Source organism: Solenopsis invicta, chromosome 1 (assembly GCF_016802725.1).
Source record: "Solenopsis invicta isolate M01_SB chromosome 1, UNIL_Sinv_3.0, whole genome shotgun sequence".
Taxonomy (NCBI): domain Eukaryota; kingdom Metazoa; phylum Arthropoda; class Insecta; order Hymenoptera; family Formicidae; genus Solenopsis; species Solenopsis invicta.
In genome coordinates this window covers 18385436-18410463 of record NC_052664.1, presented here as the reverse complement: position 1 = coordinate 18410463, position 25028 = coordinate 18385436, and the positions used below count along the sequence as shown (strand labels likewise).

Below are 25028 nucleotides of genomic sequence, written 5' to 3'. Positions count from 1 at the left end.
AGAACATGCAATTCTATATTTGTATTTAAAAAATGCTTAATAGAATAATCATGTAATTTTTTAGAATACTTTCTTCATTAATTTCAAGATTCTATAGATTTTATATCTTAGCGAAAATAGAAAGCTTCTTGAAACGTCATAAAAGCGTCTTATGCTCCAATGTTTCAATCTACGCTTTATAAACAGTTTAATTATGCTTTTATCATTGTTTGCTGTTTTTTTACATTCCAATGTTCCAATTTACGCTGTTACTCTTTGTTTTCGCTAGGGTATGTACAAATCTTTTTCTGCAATTTTTACTTTCTGAATAATTATCCAACTAAAAACTATGTAATAAAAGAGGATGTATGTAATATACATAAATGAATCAAGATTTTATATATTTACCGCATGTTGCTCCGCCGACGCCTGATGCCATTCCTAGGCCTCCTCCTCCTCGGAAGTCTCGGGTAGTCCGGGGTAGTAGTGTCGTAGCACAACTTCACTGCACACTTTCTTGCACAACATTCGCGAAACGCGGGCAATCACACGATATTTTTTACGGCACTTTCGACATTGAAATGAATTAAAATGCAACGAATGCAACGTTTCATCCGCGATTTTATCCGCGAAAAAATTGCGAGAAATATATTTTCAACGCGTTCAGGAAAGAATAACTCAGAGTTATTGATTTGAACAGATAAAAATCCCTCCGTCAAATAGTACGTCGATTAATATCTGATTACGGAGAATGATTATCTTCATGGTGGAAAGTGAGATGAATGTACTTTGCTTCTTCCGAGACTAACGGAATCAATTTCCGAAAGTTACGCAGCCCATTAAATGTGATTAAATGTCAAAGATCACGTTGCAGGAGGGAACATTTCGAATCTGTTAGGTTCCGAAAATAACTAAATGGTTACCAATCCTGATTATCAACCACCAATAATTATTTGGTACATACACATGGCATATGCAAGTTTACTAAGTGTTACGAGAGTTCGAAGTACGATGTTAGTGGATCTCGCACAGTATCGCAGAGTAAAAATCGTTTGTCACATCACCTGAGATCATTCGCCGCACTGCACCGCACGGACGATCGTCCGTTCTAATTGGACGATTCCGGCAAATGGCGAAAAACCCACTGCAGTTGAAAACACTATTAGCAACTGGCAAACACGTCCGAACAAGTTGGAGACTCCAATCGGATTCCGGTCGTACGTCGATTCCATAGTATATAAAATTCGTTTCGATTCACACTTGGCACGAACGCGCGATCCTTCGTTTTTCACACTCCTGATATTCACGCGCGTCAAAAATGATCAGAAACGATCGGGATATGAGGCAATGAAGAAGATGGCAATGAAGAAGATGCAAAACATGATTTCACTTCACTACGGTTCAAATCCGACACGACGCGGCGACGGGTCAGACGGCTGACGACGAAAGCCCGATAATCCCATTTCACTTTCGGCACTCTCGAAACACTCGCTCGCGTCAAAAACTTGTAGGAGACCATAGGAGACCATAGGAGACGACGAAGCTGCGAGTTGAAATGCGTCGCGACATTCCGCCGTCCTACCTAACCGACCGACTCAGACCGACTACTGCCGCTGCGTAGCGGCGTGACTGGCGCGTGGCCACGGTCACGCGCCTGCGCGCCGCTACCGCCGTCGCTACGCAGTAACAGCAGTCGGTCGGTTAGGCGTTGGGCAAGACGGCAGAAGGTCGCGGCGCGTCGCGGCGCATTTCAACTCGCATCCTCGTCGTCCCGTACGAGTTTACGACGCGAATAAGTGTTTCGAGAGTATCGTGGAGTGCCGAAAATGAAGTGACGTGTCGGGCGTTCGTGCCAATATCCGTCGTATCGGATATGATACATGGAGCGAAGTCGTGTCGCGTTTAATCGTGTTTCGCATGTTCGCATCTTATCTCACTTGCCTCGTATCCCGAGTTTCAGACGCGTGTGAGTACTAGGAGTGTTTTGAGAGTGTCGAAAGCGAAGGTTCACGCCAAGTGTGAATCGAGACGAATCGTCGGGAGGATGATCTTGGACGGACTCGAACGTTCGGGAGCTGCGGCCGAGACCACGAAACGGAGCGACCAACGGCGAATGGTGAGTCAATTCATTTGTATCTATTTATTTGTCCCTACAATTCGGTATTCGCGTCTCGTTCCGATTGCGCTCGCTTAAATCACAAGACGAATAAATTGCGTGAAAGCCGTTAGGCTTGGAAAAATTTCAAGTTCGTGTACGCGCGTACCACATTGGCATCGTAATGTATGTTCACGTTGTAGAGATGGCGCTATATTAGCTAAATCGTAATAATAATCTTATCATACCATGCCGCTCTGCTCGGCCATCTCCGTCGCTTTCGCCGCTCGGTATCGGTCGTCGAGTCGTTGCCGGTTGCCGCTGCTGCCTGCTGCTGCCGCCATATACATGTCTGCTTGCTTCTCTTCGTCGGCGGACGGATGCTACGTGTTTCTCGAATCGTTTTCGCGTTCGAATTGTTTACAAATACAACGGTGCGAGTGTCGGAATGTGATGCCGGTCGATTGCTTTAGTACGTGAGTGACGATGATGTGTACAGAAATCATCGTACTCGTTTGTAATGCGTGGATTTAGATGCTTATCGCGACGCTTCTGGTTCTCGCGCCTATTCGTTCGAATCAGATGCCGTGTTTACGTAGTTTCGCGAATGTTAAATGAGACGTTGGTCGTCGTGCAATATATTAGTTAAGTCGTAGATACATTTTAATGAACTGTTTAGTTTGTAACTGTTGTATCTACGCATGCATTTATTCAAACTTTTGTTCTCTTGCCACTGTTTGTTACATCACGGTACGTGGTGACGTCATGTGTCCGTCACTTTCGTTTTTCCTTGCTCTGAAACTTTTGTTGTTAGCGTTGCTAGTCGAGCGTTTCGCGTTTTTCAAGTGCAAATTGTGCGTAGATACGATGTCGAATGGGTCATGTGTAGTAGAACAGTGTCGTTTTAACAAGTCGCAATGTGATGTTACGTAAATATAATCGCTTTCGTAGGATATGCTCCTTCGTACAACGTACCTGTTGCATCACGACAAGTTCAACTCGCGTTTTGCATTCGTGTGTGATACATTTATCCGCGCAATATCGAAAATGTCGAATAAAGTTGGGCTACCGTTATGTGTGGTTTGAGGAGATATTTCGGCAGAATCCTCGACGAGAGAGGAGATAGCTTTCGTCGTCGGAGTAACTCGGTACATATTTATTTTATATTATTTTCAGGATTGGGTAGTAACTTAATTAAAATATTAAAAATTAAATGAAGTTAATAACGTTTAAGGAAAATAATCAAAGGGCTGATGAGAGTGTTAGTGTGATACTCAAGTGTGCTAGTTATTTCTGTTCAAAATACAAATTTTATTTTAACCGAAATGGACATAGCAGCTTTATTTTGAGCCATTTTTAGCAAGTAATATACAAAAAGCGGAGATATCAATTAAATCTGCATAGAAAAGGAGTTCAATGTATCCCTGTGGTATCAACTCATTGTAGTGACAACCTAATTAAACATTTCAGTGTCAACTAGCAAAACAATTTTGTCACAGAGTATTTTATTTTAGACATTATAGAAATGTGTGAAAATTTTATAATTACAAATTTTTTACAATTTATTTGTAACAACTGAATTAAGTACTTCCGCAACAATAGTTCAGGAAACATTTTACAAGCGACTTGTAAAAAACTTGTCATTGTTATGAAATTTTTATACATTTTTATAATTTGTCTAAAATTAAATACTTTGTGGCAAACTTCTTTTGCTAGTTGCCACTGGAATATTTAATCAGGTTGTTACTACAATGAGTTGATACCATAGGGATACGAGTACATTGACTCCTTTGCTATGAAGATTAAATTGATGTCTATGCTTTCTGTATATTATTTGTTAAAGATAGCCCAAAATGGTGCTGAAATGTTCATTTGGATTGAAATAAAGTTGGTATTTTGAACAGAAATAACTTGCACACTAAGACTGAGTACCACGCTAACACTCTCATCAGCCCTTTGATTACTTTCCTTGAAAATTTCGAGAGTTAAACTCTACTTATTTAATAACTTTTAACTTAACTTAGTTAATTTCAAATGATTTTATTTTTAACTTGAACTAGTTTTCTAAAATGTAAACTTTAATTTATTAATTTTTTATCTAAATTAAAAACAGAATTCTGATGAAAATTTTTCTTAGAATTTTTTATATAATTTTTCTGAATTTCTGTATAATTTTATAATTCTCAAATTTTTTATACAAATTGAAATCTTCAGAAATACTCAGAAAGTCTATATCTTTTAGAATTTTTCATATGTGTTAATTATGAAATATTCTAAGAGTTCTAAGATTTTTTGTTTTATGATTTTTAATGTAAGGTTATAAAGTCAAAGAAATAGTGAATTTTTAATTAATATAAATGATGTTTTTTAAAATTAACTTCAAAGTTAATCTAATCTTAACGTAATTTAATTGAGTTAGTTTTTTGTTTATATAACTTTTAACATAACTAAATTTTATAAGTATAATCATTAATTTATTTTAGTTAAAAGTAATTTTTTTAATACAATCTAAATTTAAAAAAAATAGTTGAAATATTATTTAATGTATTTTATGCTGTTCAGAAACTAAGAGCATATGATATATCTCTGCTATATGAAAATATTTTATTACTCTTATTCATTTCTAAATTAATGTGGTAATTTAATAATCAATATATTTTTTTTTATATCTATAACTTACTATATTTTTATTATATTTTCAGAATCAGCCAGAGAGGAAAGCAGCAACAGCAACAATTGGTTAGTGAATTGTGCAATTGGTTTAAATATTAATAAACTGAAATGCGAAAATATTTTTTCAAAGTATGAAATATCTATTTAAAGTACGAATAGAAGCATAAATGCCTATTCTTTTACATCCCATTATTCGAATTTTTACTTCCTAAAAGATTCGTTTATACTTGTATAGTTTTCTTTTTACATTTAACGTACGTTCTAATTTTCATTTTTGTCAAAGCAATATAAATACATTACTACAATATTGACTAATATTGTGCGCCAATGAATTATGTTACTAGGAGGTAAATAGCAGTTATCTTTTGATTTTACTATGTTTTGCTTTAATGCCCCATAAATAGGGCATGAGAAATTATCTTTTACTCTAGTGCTACTGTAAGTGAATTTTTACTCAGTCGCTAAATTCAAGTTTATAGTACAATTTTTATTATTAAAATTTTGATAGTTAAAGTTAATATTTAATAAGATTTTTTACATAAAAATTATGTTAGCTCAATTACTTTAATATTTTGTAATTTGTAAAGTAAACACAATCTATATAAAAAAATTTTTTTAAATATGAAAATATTCTTAATTATGTGGATGAATTTTTACATCCAAAGTGATATTAACATCAGAAAAATGAATATAGTACTTTTATTAAATTACTTCGATTAAATCACGACTGTTTATATTTTTGAAAGACTTAAATTAATAAAATGAATAATTATTTATTGATTTATCTAAAAGATTTGCAAAATTGCTTTTTATTTTTGTCTTTAAGGAAGATTATTTATCACTAGAGGCAATTTTGACTAAATCGTTTAATTAACTTATTTAACGATTATTTTTTCTGAAATAATTATTTAAAGTAAAATTTCTGACTATATAACTCGTTGTCTCTATTTTTTCCTCTATTAAATAAAAACAGTACATCTTAAATTAATAAATGAATTACAAGCTTTAATAATTCTATTCATCTTAACAAAATAATAATGTTACAAGAACAGGTTGTCCACTATCGAGAAAAACCGAGAAAACCTAGAATTTTTAGGGAATTTATTTTTTATCTTTGAACATTATGATAGTTTCTTTAGGAACATCTTTGGCATTATATTTTTATATTAAATTTTTTTTTGTTGATAAAATTGTTTTTTTTTATAAAATTGTTTTTTTCATTAATTTTTCTTGATAATTGATTAGCAATAAATATGGCATACATGTCCACATACATTCTTATGCGACTCGCATATTTTTATAAAAAGATTATTAACAAGAAGATAAGACACATGCAGATAGATTGTTATATATTATAATTACTTTAAATTATTTTTTGGAGCTTTTTCAATATTAGTATTTAAAAAAAAGTTTTTTTATATCTCAACTAATTGTAAGTGATTTTTCTTTGTAATCGTATGATTAAGAAGGTAAGATAAACAAAAGATAAAATTAATCTGCATTTTAAAATTGCAAACTTAAAAAATTCTGTAATCTTACCTGGACTTTTGAGTAAAATTCCTAAAAAATTCAGAGAATTCTCAAAGACCTTTTTAATAAAATTTCACTAAATATAACCTGAATAATGGGATGTTGATCTAACAAATATTACGGATATAATATTACGGATTAAAATATAATAAAAAGTATAATAATTATAAAGATTTTTTCAAAAAAATTTGTCATATGTTAACTTAGTAAATATCGCGATTAAAAGGTCTTGACACATAAAATGATAAAAGAATTAATTATTGCACTTGTCTATTACTTAATTTTGAATAAGATGGTTTTGCTGAATTTATATTCAGATAATTTCTATTTTTTTGTTTGAAATTCTCAAATTATTTACGTAAATATAAATCTTGTATTCCGTTTTATTATATATTCTTGTTTGGTTTATAAATTTAAAAATTTAAAAATACTTGACCTAGAACAAAGCAAATTATTAACAATGTGCTAACAATTTGTCAACAAATTCAAATCGAATATGCAGCAGATTGTGGCATCAGTTGTGTCTGAATTAAGCTTATGTTCTCTTAGCGTCTTAACAGGACATATAAAAATGTCCCAATATAATTTGACAGCCGATTGTTAGCAAAAAGCCGAGCAGAAACTATGATTTTATAATTGTTTTAATAGAATATATCATTTAAATTGTTACGAATTGCCAGATTTTGCTCAATTCCTGCTAACAATCTGTTATTCCGTTAACAGAATCTGAATTAGCAGCAGCTTCTGTTATATTTTTACTGATACAAAAGCAGACATAGTAAGCAAACGAACATTAAAGTTAAAATAACATTTGAAATGTATTATATGTATTTTTTTAACGTTTTAAAATAATATTAAACACACATATAAATATTTCAAAAAAATTATTGGTCGAATATACATGATTTTTTTTAAACATTGTTGAAAACTATCTCCAACTCATGGCCATAAGTTCACATGTTATATACAACATTAGCTACGACATATTTGAAAACATTACGTGTTCTTGAATATTGTTGTAGTAACAACATGGTAGTATAATTAAATAATTTTATACTTACTAGAAAATGCTTCTTAAAATCTGTTTTTAATATGGAGGAAATAGGTGATAAATGTTGAATAAGAATTTTAAGATGCTTAAAAAGATGCTTAAAAGAATCTCCTGTCGATTTTAAGAAAGCAGACATGTATTGCAGTTCTACCGCATCGTAATTTGCTCTTTTTATTTTTTTTTTCTTCGTGAGTGTATTACATATTTCTTGATAGATCGTTCCTTTGGCGTATACAAATTTCAGAATCGTCAAAGTTGTTAAAACGGCCTGTTTTTAGCTAAGCTTCTTTTGTCGTGTATATAATTTATTTGTTCCATATTTGCTTTAAATAATTCGAACGGACAGTCTTGGTTTCACAATAGTATCTGTACGATGGATAAAGACATTTACGCTGATATTCTCCCGAAATGGCTCGCATTGCATTTGTCCCAACTGTTTAACTAACAATTTTTCGATTGCAATGAAATGAAACACACACACATGCTCTTCTTCTGCAATATCATTTCGCCTTGTGCTTGCTTTAACTACTCCAACGTGTCTCTCATCCCTGTTGAAAGCAGATGAATCATAAAGAACTGACGATCCTCAAACTACACTGTTAAAAATGTCATAAAATTCAATGTATTTTGAAGTTAAACATTAAACTTAATATATCTATAGCTGAAAAGTTTTTGCATAAAATTTAGTGCATTTTTCACAACTTTAAATGTTTTTTAATGTACCTGTTTGAAATTTGCTTCCATTACATTAAATTCTGCTGCCGACTTTTAACAATGTATGACAATTTCGGAAACTGAGAGACTCCGATATTATAAAATGAATCTCTGCCGATTCTCTTTAATTCATCCGTCTTTCGTAGGATAACGTTATGATATCGACCGCGATATATCCCGCGTTTAAACTCTCGCCCTCCGAGATGAGGAGCACGAATTTTGCACGCGTGAATCTCGAGAAATCATCTCTTCTGATCATCTCATTTATGTACACATTATATCTACGCGATAACTCGTTATAAAGTAACAAGAGACATACGTCATAAATTTTCTTGAGACTCCTACGAGACTTACGTCGGTATTCATACAGGCTGCGTTTCGAAATTCACTGTCAGGAAATGGAAGTCTATCCTTATAAGTGCTACAATATTTATATTAAATAATAATTCCTGAAATATTATAGGAATACTATATGAGAATTAAATGATATTATTTACTTTAATATTTAAAATTATTGGGAATATTATAACTTTTAAATGTAATAATTATAATTAATTTTTGCATTATAATTTACATTAATTTTTGACAACAATAATATTCGTAAAACATTTTTATGATATTTCGCGAATATTGAAATAATATACTATGAACGTTATGTAAAAACAAACATACAACATTAATATTTCCATAATATTAAAATAATATCAAAAATATTGAATAACATTCTTGAAATATTATTTTAATATTTAATAATATTTTAGGAATATTGCGGCGTTTATAGGGATAGTATACGTAACACGAACTATAGATCTTCAGTATTGGCAGTGTATATTGCAACGCAGCCAAAGTTGTTTTTTTTTAAATATTTAAGATCGTTTTAAATCTTAAGATGTTATAAACCAATTACGCAGTTGTATTAGTATCTTAAGACATTATTTAAGACGGTCTTGAAATAAGAACTGATTATGAATATCGACAGTCTCAACTGTCTTAAAAACAACCGCGAGAATAATTCTAAGCAAGTCTTTGTCTCTCTTTTATTTTAAATTAAAGGAGAAAAGAAGAACGTGTTGCGCGTCGCATGGTTTCTTTTTTTTTTGACATGATCGTCATGAAGTGTCGCTCGATTGGAATGCTTAATCGTTCACTCTTCTTGGCAGAAATCAGTGTAAGCGTACTCGGTTAACGATCAGTCTCATGTTACGGGAAAAGTCTTAAAAAAAAAATTGAATTTTTGGCGAGAAGCTACAGTTTTCTCGATCGCACTATATCGCTACACGATTCTCGATCTTGTCTTTCTGCGGACACACTACGACTCTCCGTGCACGTGGTATTTTCATAATCGTTAGCGTATTTTACGATCACATCGATAAGTGTCGTTTCTCAAAGAGCAGTTATTTACATAGTTAAGGCGCTAGACGCTTTCTTATTCGGATAATCGATTTGTAAATACTATTTGTTATAGCGCACAATTACGTTCAATTAGGACAGAGAAAGGGACACACGTAAGCCCTTTCTAAGTCTTCGTTTTTTTTTTCTCACGACGTTCTTAATACTATACATTTCTAATAAAGTTGGCACTATTCGAAAAATTGTTCACATGAGAAAAATTTGATAGTTGATTTGCATTGTAATCAAATCGAAGCGAACTTTCGAAATATTTTAAACCGAGGAATTTGAGAATCAGCTTTCGATTGCCAAGATTATGAATTTCGTTTTATTTCGAATAAAACGCCTGCCATTGGCCTCGAATTAATTGACCTATTTCTTACGGGGATAACGTGTAACGCTGCAATAGCGTTTTTAAAATCTTTTAAAACGCAATACTCATTATCGCGAATAATCGGTCATTCCTATAATCGTACATAGAATCGCTCGTTAATAAGTAGATCGCACTAATGAAATGGAGGTACTCGCATGGAAGTTGGCGTTCACCCTGTATATCAATAATTGGTCGTCGCGAAAGTAATGGATCGGTCAGTCAGACTTTTTTTTTATCGTAATCACGTTCCGTACGGTAAGACAATGCAATTGTAATTCGGTGATAGAAAGAATAAATGTTATCAAAAAACATGCATTGCAGTTAATCATCGAATGCTTTTGTTATTTCTCGATTGCTTAATTGAGTATGTCGCCGATAGGATTTGGTGTTTTCTTTTTTTCCGAAATTCGGCGTTATATGTTGCACGTGGCACATACAGGGTTGTATACGAAGGCCATGTTTTGTATATAGTAACGGCAGTAGTTGGCGCGATGCAGATGAGTTATCGAGACGCCTCTTCGACATAAATGGACCTGAGAGTCTCTTCTATCACTTATTCATCTTCATTCAAAATTAAATTGTCCCTCACATTCTTTCCCTCACATTAAAAATTTTTTTTCCAACGGCGATGGATGGTTTAAAGAAGAGATGATTTGTTCATCTCTTTTTAAATAATGTTAAATCGTCCGGCGAAGATACCAAGTCGAACCAGCGAATCTCGATCATACGTGTATAGTGAATTCTTGTCTCTCTTGCTCTTTCCTTTGCTGATATCTGCAACAGATTGTCCGTGTCATTACAAGTATTTTTAATTTGGCTCTTTCTTTTTCTCTTATTAATTTTCAAGTATCTCATATTCTGAAGTCGAAAGCGATACATTAATTTCTTGCTAACGAATCAATGATACTTCAAATTTATTTAGAGAATGTGCTATTCCTCGTCTTGAATATTTGATATTAATTACCTCGATAAGCAAAAGATTTATTAAATTATAATCTATTTGATATTATTAATATTACATGAAAAACATTTACTAATTGATATTATGCTTGTTTATGCATATCATATCATGTCAACTAAACCACCTCAGATTCTATCGAACGCTGAAAAAAATTTTTAATAGCTACCAAATATTGAATGAAATAATACCAATTAAATATTTATTTAATATAACTAAAATTAATTTTACTTTTTGAAATATTTAGTAAGTATTGTTAGATTATTTGGTTGTACTTATTAAATATTTAGAAAAGTAAAATTATTTTTGGTTATATTAAATCTCTGTGGTTCACCCAGAAATTTGAAAATCTAGACAAATAATTAATTTTGAATTCTGCTTCAAATTCGAAAAAAAAGTGAAAAACCTTTAAGATCAAACTATCGTGAAATCGTATCATTCTGAAATGTTGGATGAGTGTACCAGAATTTTTTCAAATTTTTTAGAACGCAAAAACCCTTTGAAAAATATTATCAGGTGCTAATGACCCATTGGATTAGGAAAGCAACAAAAAGAACATTGGACAGAGGGTTAATCATCTAATTGGTATTATTTCACTTAACATTTGTTAGCTTTTAGCAAATATTTTTTGCAGTGTGTAGCGATAATTGACAAGACCTATGTACATCCTATATACAAACAAATAAATTTCCGGGGATTAGACCGGTCTGAGCTGTTTGGTACTCGGCATGTCTGTTTACGGACACTTGTGCCGATACCTAGCGAGCATAGATTCGACGGCCTCGATCGGAAGTCTGCCCAAACTGCCGCCGTGACGGGTCCCGGCTGATAAACCTTGCCATTCGCGATCGCGTTCGCGATCACGGTCACGGTCGCACTCCACGTCGCTCAATTCACGGCTGTCACTGAACCCGCTTGGCGGCAATAGCGTCATATCCTCCACCGAACTGTCAAACAGATCAGCGGATATATTTGTCGAGTTAGAAGGGAAATTTTTCTTTAAAGCTTGTGACACCGTTGCCTGAATTAAAAAAAAAAAAAAAAAAAAAAACTGAAGACACGCTAGTCTAATTGATTCCAATTCGTTAGATGTTTCACGATAATTAATTTAACTAATTTTATGGTCAACAATATCCTTGTTGTTTATGTTAAATATAAGTTTGTACACGCAAAATTCATTTTTTTTGTACGTGCAAGGATAATTTTGTCATTCATGTGAAGGTTTATTTACATCTCCTGGAAATTTCCAAGAATTATTTTTCTATCCCATCAAACACTAACAATTGTACAACAGTTATATTATAATTATATAACTTATGAACTGTAATTATAATTTTCTACTGATTAATATAACTGTTATATAACCATTATATTGTTAAATGGGAAATTATAACGAACAGTTATTAATGTTAAATTGACTGTAACTTGGTGCTTGCTGAGCATGTGTAATAACGAGTGTTAAAATATTTTTGAATGCTGGGTATCCCTTATTGTATAAAAAAAATATAAGGATTTAGAAACGCAACGACGTAAAAATCATTTACTATCAGGCAAAATGTATTTTCGGAGTATATATGTTTTTTGCACTAATAATCATTAAAAAAATATACAAATGTTTGTCACTCGTGAAAAATTTCCAATTGCCAAATGAAACTCGCGTCGTTGCGCTTCTTTCTCGCGACGATGTGAAAACGATGAGAGGCCGATATCGAATAGTCAAGACTGAGTGCTATGTGGAAACAAACAAACCTTGGCTACCTGCGAGTAGACCGGCTCGGCTGTCGGCTTCGTCGTCTCGCGAGGGAGGGCGAGCCTTCGTTGTTAGATTCCGTACTCGATTCGACACCTCGCGAAAATACATCTGTAAGGAATCACGCCGTTATACACGCAAGTTTATTTGTGGGGTGTCAAATTTCCTCAATAAATTCTCTTCTACGCGATTCTTTTTTGTATCGGTCTACAACATTGTGCGAGAGAAAAAAATATATAATTAATACCTCTACAAGGCTTTACTGGCACTCTATAACTAGGCCCGGCGCATTCGCCGCAAGGACTTCCGGACGTGTCGCTTCCGGAGCCTTGTCGACTCGATCGCAGTTTGCTCTCGGCTTCCGCGATGCTCGGAAAGTAGCGTTGCTTGTGCCACCTTGGTGTTTTTGACCTGCGTGTCAAAGAACACCAGAAAGAGGAAGAGAAAAGAAGGAAATTGAAGGCGCAAACGCGAAACGGATTGGTTTCGCGAACAGCCAGAAGTTAATAAGCGACGGATGAAGCCAGTTACCTTTCGAACTCCACGCTGGATCTCTCGTAATCGATAGTGTTGATGTCCTCGTTTTCCAAATGACCAAAGGTCTTGAACTGCATTGTGTAATCGAGCGTTGCAGTTGTGACCGAACGATTCTCTCTTCCAGGAACGCTAAATGTAGCGTATGGACTTATCTCGTACATTTCTGCGAAGTGTAACGGAGCATTCGTAAAGCTGCATTTACGATTCATTCAAAATTTATTGTCATATACGAAAAGATCTTTTGCTAAAGTATCTAAAAATTTAACTAGAAAAAATGAAAATAATTTTGTTGGTCCGTTCAGACTGTGCGCTACTGATAAAATCGAGAAATATGGAATTTTCAAGAAACGTTTCTTTTATTCTTGAACATCGTGGTTTTTTATGGAACTTTATTGAAAGGAAAATTTTTAAAATTTAGTTTTAAATTAAAATTCTATCTATCTTTCTGATAAAATTATTATGCTGAGAAAAATTATTTTATTATACATATGAACAAGTATATGATTGAGTGCGCTTTGAAACTAAGCAAAATTTCTGGTTATTATAATAGGACTCGAGGTTTTGTAGATGGAACGTTTGACCTTATTATAATTCGGTAACTCTTACAAGATTTCTAATTTGTCCATTTTTTAATAGTTCTGGTTGAATTTATCAGATTTCTAATTTAAGAACTTTTTTTCAGTACACATGGTTCAATTCGTATTCTGTACTTTTAGTAAGCTAGATTTTTGCGAACACATTGTTATATGCCATTTAGTTCATGTTACTTCTTTTTAGTAGTTTTTCAAATTTAATATTCAAAATTTAAGTGACTTTTTGTATGATTAAGGTACGTTAAAAGATATAATAAAATAAATTTATTTCAAAGCTGCATTAAAAAATTTTTAATCTTACCTGGAATTTTGAATAAAATTTTTAGAAAAACTAGGAATTTTCAGTAATTTTTTAAGAATCCTTTTGTAAAATTTAAATGCAAACTCTGCCATCAAAATAATTATGAAGGATGCTTAAGTTAGAATATCAAAACTTTTTGCAGCATTGCTCGTCATATTTGAACATCCTGCACGATCACTTGATGGTTTAACAAAATTATTTTTAGATCTATAGTCAAGCTAAATCTTTAGATATTTAGATAAAATTGTTTTCTCTGCGTACGAATATACATACCAGATCCATGGTCGGCAGATTTGTGATTTTCTTGCTTCACGGGCGAGCTAGTGTAAACCTGATGATTACGTCTATTGTCTCGTTCTGCCGTTGACTTGAGTTGTACGGTCGACATACAACTGGACAAGTGATGATGCTGTTGCTGGTGTTGTTGTTGTGGGACTAGTCCTAATCCAGCTTGTTGTTGCTGCTGTTGCCCTGGCAATATCTCGCCTAGGTAGTTACCTCTATCAAAAAACAACGGTGAAAGAACAATTAATGAGAATTTGACATGGCTAGTAATAACTTAGCTGATACAATTTTGTAACTGATATATAGTTTGGGAACGTTTTATATAACAAGTATTTTGTAATATTTATGTCACATTTACTTGCAGTGTTTCTTTTTAATCGTAATAGATAGACACTGTGTATTACTAAAGAAGTAGTAATGTAAATATTATTGTTACTTTTAAAAAAAAGATGAAAGTTTAATATAACTATAATGTTTTAGCAATTTTTGTTATATAGATAAGATGATGAAGCTTATATATTTCACTATATAAGATATTATATAGTGAACACATCTGTGTCGACTGGGAAGTAAATAAAGTGTGAAATAAAGTTTTGAGAGTCAGGAAGTATTACGGACTACAATAGGTGTAATAAACCTTAAACCGTAAAAACTTGATCACCATGGTCGATTATTCTTCTCATATTTAAGTTAGATTCATCAACTTTTTACGACTTAAGACTTACTGCATCTATTGTAGATCTAGACTTACCTGCCGCTACGTTTAAGCATGACGTATCCCAGGATAACAGCAGAAACGACCAAAACGATTGCGCAGATGAGCGGTACGATGACATATAGAACTTTGTGATTAGGCACAGTCTTCTTGATATCGTCCTCCATTATTAGATCATTGGGCGGACCAATACTAACTCCGCTTAACGTAGTCGTGGCAAACTCCATTTGAGTCTGAGTCGAGCCAGCGTCGTTGTGAGCCGTTACACGTAAACTGTACCACGATGCTGTTTTTAAATCACGAATTACGACGTTATCGGTCGCTTTGCTGGCCACCAAAATCCAGGGTTCCGTATTGATTCGCCTGCGATACTCGACGGTGTAATATTGAATTGGGCATCCTCCGTTAGGCCAAGATAATAAATTCAATTTCACCGATGTGCCATTTGCCGAAATAATTTCTCTTTCCTTAGGCAATAGGGGTGCTAGAATGTTGAAAAAAGATTAATAACCGCCGTTTCAACAAAAAATTTTGACATTATTTGACACTTTAATTTGATCTTATAGCTTATTTTAATTGCTCGCAAAATATCTAATTTACCGGTGCCCTTCGTTGTTGCGCTGATCAACGGACTTGGGTCGCCGGTGTCGACGCGATTATGTGCTGTTAAATGCGCTAAGTATGAAGAACCACATTTTAATCCAGAGAGAACGAACTCCGTCTGCTCGGGAGACAAGGCAATTTCTTCCCATCCGCCTTGATCTCTTTTGTAGCTTAACACGTATCCTGGAATAAAAAAAAGATAAATCATATTTAATAGAAAATTTCCACCGATATGTTACGACACAATATAAATAATCAGAATGTCTTATCGGTCGGTTATACACATATTTTAGTGCTGATATTTATCATATGATTTTTATATATTTTTTCAATATACAAGTTTTTTAGTAATAAATGATGCTAACAAACATCTAATGTAGCAATGATGCCAATGAGAACGCTATCTCCTGAAAAACTGGAAGCTCCTTAGTTAAGGTGTTATTTTTTGCAACGAATTCTTTATAGGTTTTTTGGGGGAAGGATTCTCATTGGCATTATTGCCACTGAGAAGTTTATTAGCATTATTTATTACAATATTAAATTGACTTTGAATTTAATAACGTGATATTACTATTTTTCGTTTAACTTAACTGTGCTTTAAGACCGAAAATTTATTCGGCACACAGTTTGGTGAACTTGAAAAGGTATAATATTATAACTTGATCAATAAGGCATTTCGAAAAAGAAAATAATATTTCAAATTTACAATTACTAAGAGCTACAGGAACCAAGCTGGGTAGATGTGCTAATATAAATACTATTCACATGAAAATGTACTTTAATGCACTAAACGTTAAATAATATTTATTAAAAACTACACTGCAGATTCAAATGTTTTTTTTTGTGTTAAATCATGTAATCACTTTTTACACATTTAGACGTGTAATTTAACATTGATACATGTCTAAGCGTGTAAAAAGTACAAAAATTACATAGATAAAATTAATTTAATGTATAAAAGATGCAAATGCGTAAAACGTGACTACATGTTTTACACACTTGATTTGCAGGGTATACGTGATACGAGTATTTGTTTTCTGAATACCTTGTATAGTAGCACCGCCATTGTCAGGATGATTCCAACGGAATCTGATACTGTTGGTTGTTGTATATTGCAATTCTAACGACGGTGCTCTAGGTGGCATCACTACGACTAATGAATATGTGATGGAGTCGTCGCCAAATAAATTACTAGCCGAACAAGTGTAGTTGCCTGCAACCGATTGCTCTAATCCTGAAAAATAAAAAAATATGATAGTAATTTACATTTTTAAATTTTACACTTGAATATTTGAACTGTATATATATATATATATATATATATATATATATATATATATATCGATTCTGCAAATAACTGAAATATGGATTAAGAAACCTAATGCCTACCGCGGATGTTAAGATGTCCGTCAGATGTGAGTTCGTAATGCCTGCCGGTGGTGATTTGACTGTTTCTATACATCCAAGTAGGTCGTGGTGTAGGGTTTCCGACCACTAAACACGACAGCGTAATCGACGATTTTACAGCTCTTTTTAATACTTGTGAGAACGATGCCACTCTAGCGGGAGCTACGGAATGAATTCTATTAAGACTATACGAGGAAATATTTAATTGCACGAGAAGTGTGCCAGATGAAATATAACAAGTGCAATAAACAAATAAAAAATTGAAATGCTGAAATTTTGTGTTCAGATTTTTAGATATGTAATTCACAAGTACCTCTGGTATTTGTGGTTTGCGTAACTATGGTAGTTCGTTCCCCTTCTCCAAGACCGGTCGTTGCCGATACCCAGAATTCGTACAATTGTCTAAGAGAGATTAAGAATTGGTAAGACGGAAGGTGGAAGAACGTTACAATTAGCTTAATATAATATAATATCCGTGTGTGCACAAAAAGAGTCATACTGCAATAAAAATTTAGTTGTATCTTATACAACGAGAAAAATATTAGAATATTCATTTAAAGAGTCATGTAGAAAGAGCTATAAAACAGGAACATGACATCTTTTCTGTGGGTTTATGCTTACTGGGACTATGTAGGACTCATGATAATATTGTAAAAAGTTTTAATATTCTAGTAACCAGGTTAAACGTCCTGTATAATTTTTTTTTAATTGTTCAACATAATTATCTTTAGATTTGCATTTCAACAAAATTTGTTCTTTCCGTGTTACCTTTCCACTAAATCTCGTAATTCCATCGTAAGGGTGTCCGTGGGCGATAATGGCGGATCGTGCATCGTGTGCGCGTTATGATTTTTAGAGCCAGCCTCTCTGCTGTAAACAGTATATTTTGAGACGTTTCCATTGGGTTGCAACGGGGGCAACCAGGAAACCAATATACTTTCTGCCGTTAACGCCAGTGCTTTAATGCCACCGGGCGGGCCTGGAACTATAAAAAAAGTACTGAATGTTTATCTTACAATTTAAAATTAACAATTTTTATTTGTTAAAAATTGAATTAAACGTCTTACCATCCTCTTCTGTCATGCAGAAGATCGGTGGACTCAGTGCTCCATCACCCGCGCCTGTATAAGCCAATACCTTGATGGAATAATTCGTGTACTTGTACAAAGTGTGTAAGTAAGTGTCCATACTGGAAGTTCTTTTAACTTCGCCGACCGTCGATATATCCACTGCGATAGGAAAAAGATTAATTTAACATCTAGTGTTCTTATAGAACAAAATATAGCCTTATAATCAATTGCGAGCACTTTTGTTCATAAATACTCTGTTCACAAGTAACTCACTGTTATCAGTAGGAACCGGCCTGTAATAGACTTTGTATCCTTGAATAATTCCGCCGTGTTGATGAGGAGGAGGCGCACTCCAAGATACTTTGACACTTTGGGAAGACAATGGAACGCATGTCACCTGAGTCGGTGGCGTTTCCGGTACTGCGAAGCAAATGTGAATAGAGACTTAATTTGTCTTGTTATTGTTGTTTTGTTGACATAGATGCAATTTCTCATTCTTATTATACCTCCTTCTTGAGTAGTACCCACGATGGGAGCGCTTGCTGGTCCGCTGGCTATGCTATTGAAGGCTCTGATCGAAATGTCGTATTTCGTAAATTTTCTTAAACCGGTTAGCTGTACCTTTGTCGTCGCCCAACCATTTACGGTTAAACTTTTACTTTGATTGACACCCGAAGTCGACGACGAATGTTCCGACCACGTCACTATGTATCCTAATAGATCCCCGTTGCACGATTCTTTTGGAGGCGACTAAAAATAAATATATTCCAATATCGCATTGTCAAACTTCTTCCCGATTTTTTATAGAATTGATCTGGATTGATTTAAAAAATATTAATCTTAAAGTATTTGTTGTCTCTCACGTCTCTGAATTGGCATTACTTACTTGCCAGCTGACCATGAGCTCTCCAGGCCCGGCGGATTGCACTTTGATGCTTTGCGGCGGTTCAGTGGGTGCTATTACAGATAACAATGTTATTCAACACAATAAGGCTTCAGTCATATGATCGCATTGTCATACGAGGTATTTACCTTCCTCCTGAGTCTTCGCCACGACTGCTTCCGTAGGTCCGCTCGCATCGATAGAGTTTATAGCGAATATCCTGAAGGTATAGGTGACAGCTGGATGAAGACCACCGACTAGAGCTACCTCTTGGTCATCGCCGGTGGTTTCAAACGGAGATAAGCCTAGAATTGATATGAGTTACACGGAGGGAGTGAATAGAGCCACGATATTGATCAGAGTATGTGGACGAACCATTTTGAGTCGGATGTATAGAATTACCACTGTTGGAGCTTCCTGGCGTGTACGTGACATTGTGCGTTTTAACGGGATTCCAATCATCGGTCATACCGTGGCTCAGCGAGCGGTATTGTATCACATAATTTCTTATAGGGCTGTTTCCATCGAAGGCTCGCTTCCATAATAACCGTATTGATCGGGAACCGATCTCTATTACTTCGAGTCCAGCTGGAGGATCCGGCCTCTCTGTAGAATACAAAGAACAGTGTTTAATGTAGGATTGGCCAGAAAAGTCTAATAGGTGGAAAAAAATCGTGGTTTTCGATTTTGATCGTTCCAAATTTTGTCCAATGAAATTGGCAAAAACTACAAAATTAGTAATATATAGTGCTAAAATATATTGATAAAGCTTTATGCAAAGACATTTTTCTTTTAATTGATAAATTATATTATTTAACGAATTTTAATTGTATTAATTGATAAATTATGTTAATTAGTTTTAATTATTTTTAGTTCTAATTATACTAGTTGCTATAATTTAAAGAAAAACGAAACCAATCTTATTACGTAAGTAACGAAACCTTATAACAGATGAAAGTCGCCAATACTGGCACTTTAGACCGTAATAGCAGAATTGAGACACGATCCTGTATAAACATTTGTTTTAGAAATTTGAAAAGTTGTTTACGAATTTCTAGAGATTTTTTTGAATCACTTTAAGAAAAGAATTATTCAAGTAAGAAAGTATATTTTTTCATATTATATTCTAAAGATTAATGATGCTTTTTCATGCTCCATCATTTGAATTCATAAATTGAATTTTAAAATTGCGAATAAAAGTTTCCAAACATTTTAATTGACTATTCATGTTTCATTAATTAACTGAAATTTGCATGATTCTTTACAATTTTTGTACAATAATGAATTTTGAAATACTTTTAAATTTCTAAAATATTGTCTCTAATGTTTTTTATTTCAAAAATTTTTTTATCAACTAAATTCACATAGTATGAAGCACAATATGAAAAGCTTTTCTATATTTTTTCTATATTTTGTTATTTTCAACAGACTAGTTTTTGTCGGTTTTTTTCGGAAGATACCGGTTTTTTCATTGGTATAAAAATTGTATCTGGCAAATGTGGAATTTTGTCAATTCTGCCAATTTAAAACGTCTTTGTCACGCATCGATTCGGATATAAGTGTTAATAAAAATTAATGTTGATCTGTGTAAAATTAGAAGATTCTATGAGAAATGTATGCTTTACCTTGGACTGCCAAATAAATCAGATGTTCACTTCTTCCGTAAGCGTTATCAGCGGTACATCTGTAGACTCCAGAATCTTGCCGATCGCTGTTTGCGATAGATAATTGGGATTTGAGGCCGTTGTCAGTCTTTATTTGACCGATGCTTAGTCTATGATTGCTCATATCCAATCGATCACTATTGTGCATCCACTGAACCTCTATAGGATTATCGCCGATCACAGTGCAATCGATAGTAACGGATTCTCCACGGCGAATTGTTACATTTTTACTCTGAAACTCGAATCTCGCCGGTTCTGCAAAGATACAGATCATAAATTTTGATTTGTTTGTTCAGCAAAATTTATAGTACTTTTCAAACATTTGTTTGGCTCGAAATTAATATTAATCATTACGAATCAAATATTTAAAGAGTACTATAAACCTTGCTCAACAACTACATTAATTGAATTTTAGATTTTAATTATTAAGAGAAAAGATACTTCTTTTTATTATCAAAGAGAAATTATTTTGTTCTCTAATCATATTAAAAAAATTAATCCATAAAGTATCCATAACTGATTAACTGCACTTTCTGAAACTGAACTTTTTTCTACTGAGACTATGGATCTTTATAATTAATTGGTCTATAATTGGAACATTAATCATATTCTTACCGTGCACTGACACATATATCACTTTGCTGAGTCCGGAACCGATAGCATTGTTAGCCCGACAGAGATAGTAACCCTCATCCTGCGGACCGGCGGAAGCCGTCCACAAAGACCCATTAGGCAATATCGTGAGTCTACCATCGGACCCATCGACCAGCGGCTGATAGTCGTTGGACGTTCTGCCTCTGGCACGTAGCCATGTGATACGCGGCGGTGGAAAACCTTTGGCCTCGCAATGGACATTTAACGGGTTGCCCAAAAGGGTTGCCACGTCTAGCGGTTCGAATATCCATTGAGGTGGTACTTTTACCAAAAGTTCGGCCGTGTGGTTGACCTTCGCGGCACTGTTCGTGGCCACGCATGTGTATTTGCCGCTGTGCCGTGACGATAGTTCTTTGAATACAAGGATGCTGAAGAACTCGGCACCTCGTTCTTCGATCTGTACGGCAAAAACGCCGTTAGGCATAATGGTGTCATTTACATCATAGTATCATTTACATGAATATAGAAATACCGCACTAATTGCACTACTTTTATTTAAAAAATCAGAAGGGTGTAACAGACACATAATTTTCGAATCATCATTGAGGATATAAAAGCTGTTTTCTTCTGCACATCGTAAGGCTGTGAAATCTCAGTTTTTCTCATATGCTGGTTTTAAATTTTGATCTTATCGAATTTCTATTTGTATAAAGAATACTAAAGAACATTATTCATATAAACTGAGTATCTTTCACAATTTTATTATTAGAAAATGAGTATCTTTGTTTTCACAAGAGGAGAGACTTTTTCGAAGAAAAATATAAAAAGATTAAAAATTAAGTTTTTATAGATAAAATATGTGCATAATTTAAAATGAAGTTGCAGTTTGCATTACTTTTTTATCCTTTATCGTCGAAAATACAGAAATTAGAGAAAAGAGAGAGAAATTAGAGAGTGTAGAGGTAAATTATCGAATTATTCTTCGTACCGAACTGAATTTTGTGAAGTGGAATGTATATATGCATGCTTACGCGAAGGGAAGAGGGCAGTGGTTCGCCGTCTTTCAACCAGGAAATGTAGATTGGAAGATCACCCGACGTCACACTACAAGTCACTTGAGCACGACTGCCTTCTTGCGAATTCGCGGGAAAGTTGAAGGGGCTCATTACTGGGGGACCTGTAAAGTACGCATGAACGGAAGAATTACATATTGCTACATTATATTGTTACGTTCAAACCTCGAGATTCCTATTTTTGTTTTGGCAGGAGATATTGTAAAATTTGGAGCACGAAAATGCATGTTAGATATTCTTTATAGGTCAACGCTCTGAAGAGCGTGATACGGATCAAACGTACAAGTATATAGGTCAATGTCCCAAAAGAATGTCCCTTGTAAACAGTGCACATTGGTCTTTGATTTTAGATAAACTTAATTCTTATTATTTAAAAGTTGATCTTATGCAATTGAATGACGAAAAATTGAGTGCGAAATCTCTTAAAATAATAAAAAAGTTAGTATTTGAATTTATTATACAAATTCTACAAATAATTTTTTCGAAAGCTGTATTTAAATAATACATTATTTTGAAGTAAATGCATGATCGTTTGTGGATGTTATATTTGTACACAGCTAGAAGAACTTTTTTTATTGGGAGAATCTTTAAATTGATTTGTTAAATATTACAATTTCATTGCTAAAAAAGTTATCTGTGTGCGCGTGCGTGCGTGCGTGCGTGTGTGTGTGTGTGTGTGTGTGTGTGTGTGTGCGCATGATGGGGAGAAAACAGTCACAAAAAATGTTGTCTACTGTAAGAAGAGAAAAGAATTGAAGCAATTTTATCGCGGATGAAACAGAAGAATTATCTATCAGAAAAGTTACAAAATTCAAGAATAAATTTTTATTAATTAAATTTAAAGATTTTCTTGTTATGGAAAGTTTCTATATCGCTAATTTTGCCGATTCCGAAAGTATTTCGTTTAATAGGATTTTTGATATTTAAAAAAAATGTGTATGTATATATACAACGGATGGAAATTAGAGATCTACTATAATTGGCAGCATTTATTTAAAACCAATTTACACAATTAGTTAACTGTTTTCTGATTTTTGGAAAGATTAGTGAATTTCTAATAATAATAAAGCAAAGGGAGAGTAATTTTGAATTTAATTATCGCGATTGTTTTTTCTTTGAATTTTGACTGTTTAAGAACGCAGGCATGCTTTTTGTTCTCCCCTTTGATTTACATAGAATATTAATTATCGGGACTGCTGTTTTTCTTGCTAATTAGTAATTGTTCGTTTGTTCGATTTCTGTTCATCTCCTTGAGGACTGGTCTAGCGAATCTCACTAATGATTGCCAAAAAACGGAATCGTGGGGTGTAACAATACACATTGCTATATTTGCTATAATATATATTATAATTCTATAATATATGTTATAATCTTTTTTACAACTTTATATTTTTCTGTATTAATCTTCAAATTAAAATTTGAAATATTACATCATTTCTACTAAAAAGTATATATATTGTCATTAAATAGGCAATATGAAGCTAATTAATCAACTTTTCAGTTTTGAATTTTTACAGACAAAAGACTGAAAGATTTATCGAAAAAGTAAATTCTATCAGTTACTGTATACATTAGACTACTTAATAATTTAATAAGCAAAAATTAATAACTGATATGTAAGAAATTAATGTTTTTTGAATATATTTTTTATATCAAATGGCCCCACAGACAGAGTAAGTTGACTATAAGATTGTTGAGTGACTGAAGAAATAATGTTTGTATATTAAGGTATTAATATATATTTTATATTTTTATTCATTTTAATATAATTTGAAATAAAATTCATTTTTAATCTATATTTTATTTTTAATTATAATACAAATTTTTTAAAATTATTTTTTTGTTACTTCTCAATATCCATCGAAGTTATTTATGTGTATCTAGAACAAAAAAAAATATAAAATTTATCACTCGGGATTCTTTAGCATGAGTATTTGTAACTTCAGAATAAGATTGATTTACTTGCATTTATTAGTTTTATTTATTCATTTAATTTAAGGTATGCAAATAGTAAGACAAACAAAAATGAATTGCGGGAATATATTAAGTAAGATCTATATTTACTATCTGAACAGACAAGCCAAATACTCAGAAAACTGCATAATAATTTAAGAACAATAAATGTAACACTATTTACTTGCTTGTATGATTTTTCGATAATGCTTTGCAGTTCTTAAACAATGTGCTTTTATACCGTAACTTTGGACAACTGAGTAACAGTGTCTGCTACACGTATAAACACAGTTACAGCTATCTCTAGTGTGTTTTGTTTTGAATATAAATCCAATTAGTCAACTTACCCCTATAGTTACCCCTAACCCTAGTTGCATCTACATTTGAAAGAAAATGTCCCAAAGTCGAAAATTCCAAAAATTATGAAAACTTGGCAGTACATGTAGAATATGGTCTGATAGGTAATAAATTTTTTTGCTATAAAAATTTATCAGAGATAAAATCAGAAATAAACCCAGTTGTTTTTGTTTTTCCTTCGGGGCATACTTTGCAACATTTGAATGTTTAAAGAGTAACTCACTATTTTACTCATTTTTGCAATTAAATACTGAATATCTTTAGAAGAAAATGAGTTATTTACTGTTAGTTATTAAATGCATCACATTCGATATAGAAGCTGTGCTTTAAAATTTTAATTATCCGTGTACATGTGTATTATTATTTACACGTGTATCCGTGTCAGATGTAACGTCATGTGTACCTGTGTACTTAAAAAAAAAAACACGTTTCTGACCGGGAGCTTTACTTTCCAATCTTATATATCAGGATATTCTTTATG

At 33.2% G+C, this 25028-nt stretch overlaps 1 protein-coding gene across 7 annotated transcripts in view; it reads right to left on the bottom strand.

Moving 5' to 3' along the window:
- Nucleotides 1-9131: 9131 nt before the first annotated feature.
- The window catches only part of LOC105201241 (Down syndrome cell adhesion molecule-like protein Dscam2), a 158079-nt gene continuing 142182 nt past the window's right edge, over nt 9132-25028 (bottom strand). Inside the window, exons 9-29 of one of the 7 annotated variants that reach the window (XM_026132911.2) lie at nt 22196-22341; nt 21186-21621; nt 20532-20825; nt 19282-19512; nt 19056-19211; nt 18910-18980; nt 18530-18773; nt 18297-18443; nt 18021-18182; nt 17722-17938; nt 17267-17355; nt 16936-17115; nt 16592-16780; nt 15544-15729; nt 14980-15427; nt 14217-14443; nt 13044-13212; nt 12760-12923; nt 12521-12623; nt 11521-11709; nt 9132-10578 (exon numbers count right to left, since the gene is read on the bottom strand). In XM_026132911.2, the coding sequence (XP_025988696.1) occupies nt 10527-10578; nt 11521-11709; nt 12521-12623; nt 12760-12923; nt 13044-13212; nt 14217-14443; nt 14980-15427; nt 15544-15729; nt 16592-16780; nt 16936-17115; nt 17267-17355; nt 17722-17938; nt 18021-18182; nt 18297-18443; nt 18530-18773; nt 18910-18980; nt 19056-19211; nt 19282-19512; nt 20532-20825; nt 21186-21621; nt 22196-22341 (4100 nt within the window). In that variant the 3' untranslated portion in view covers nt 9132-10526. Of the gene's footprint in view, nt 10579-11442; nt 11710-12511; nt 12624-12759; nt 12924-13043; nt 13213-14216; nt 14444-14979; nt 15428-15543; nt 15730-16591; nt 16781-16935; nt 17116-17266; nt 17356-17721; nt 17939-18020; nt 18183-18296; nt 18444-18529; nt 18774-18909; nt 18981-19055; nt 19212-19281; nt 19513-20531; nt 20826-21185; nt 21622-22195; nt 22342-25028 lie in introns of those variants that run through there. The other 6 variants (XR_005574769.1, XM_039449218.1, XM_039449222.1 and 3 more) reach the window with 6 other exon arrangements.